This window comes from Limulus polyphemus, unplaced genomic scaffold (genome assembly GCF_000517525.1).
Source record: "Limulus polyphemus unplaced genomic scaffold, Limulus_polyphemus-2.1.2 Scaffold2693, whole genome shotgun sequence".
Classification (NCBI taxonomy): Eukaryota; Metazoa; Arthropoda; class Merostomata; order Xiphosura; family Limulidae; genus Limulus; species Limulus polyphemus.
This window is the reverse complement of record NW_013668303.1, coordinates 101,730-102,352: the sequence shown is the minus strand read 5'-3', so window position 1 is coordinate 102,352 and position 623 is coordinate 101,730. Positions and strand designations below refer to the sequence as shown.

Here is a 623-nt window from a genome sequence, read left to right as displayed (position 1 = left end):
GCTCCTCGTCATCGAATGATGGTAGTGTGGAATGTTTCCGAAACATGTAGAGCCTTATTTAGGGCTGTGCCCTATTTTTAATAAATCTATCTTTACTTTGCAACAATTCGACGTTGTATGTTTGTTTTTAATATTTTATGTGTGCAAAAGTGTCGTTTAAGTAACTTGTTTAACAATAATTTTACTTGTAAAAAATACTTACTAATCTCCTTACCTAGTATTTTAGAAACCATGTTTTGTGACGTTAAAAGCTGTCGAATGAAATCGTAAGGTTGTACGCTGTAGGGAATCATTTCGTTGGATAACACACCAGAGGAAGCCACCTCGTCTTCGTGTCGAGAATTCAAATATAATGAACTGATATGTCCTAGAAATAAAATATTTAAAAAAAACACTGAGACTTTCTTTTCTCTATATTTGACCGTAAGTACATGTCAAAAGAAGTAAGTTAGGTAGACTTCAGTACATATCTTACATGACAAAAAAGTAAGTTAGGTAGACTTCAGTACATATCTTACATGACAAAAAAGTAAGTTAGGTAGACTTCAGTACATATCTTACATGACAAAAAAGTAAGTTAGGTAGACTTCAGTACATATCTTACATGACAAAAAGTAAGTTAG

At 32.4% G+C, this 623-nt stretch overlaps 1 protein-coding gene across 5 annotated transcripts in view; it reads right to left on the bottom strand.

The window, feature by feature from the left end:
- LOC106467652 (paired box protein Pax-6-like) overlaps positions 1 to 623 on the bottom strand; it is a 61,507-nt gene that overhangs the window by 30,716 nt on the left and 30,168 nt on the right. For all 5 annotated transcript variants that reach the window (XM_022395850.1, XM_022395847.1, XM_022395851.1 and 2 more), the window contains one exon: positions 215 to 367. In XM_022395850.1, coding sequence (XP_022251558.1) covers positions 215 to 367 — 153 coding nt within the window. The remainder of the gene's footprint in view (positions 1 to 214; positions 368 to 623) is intronic.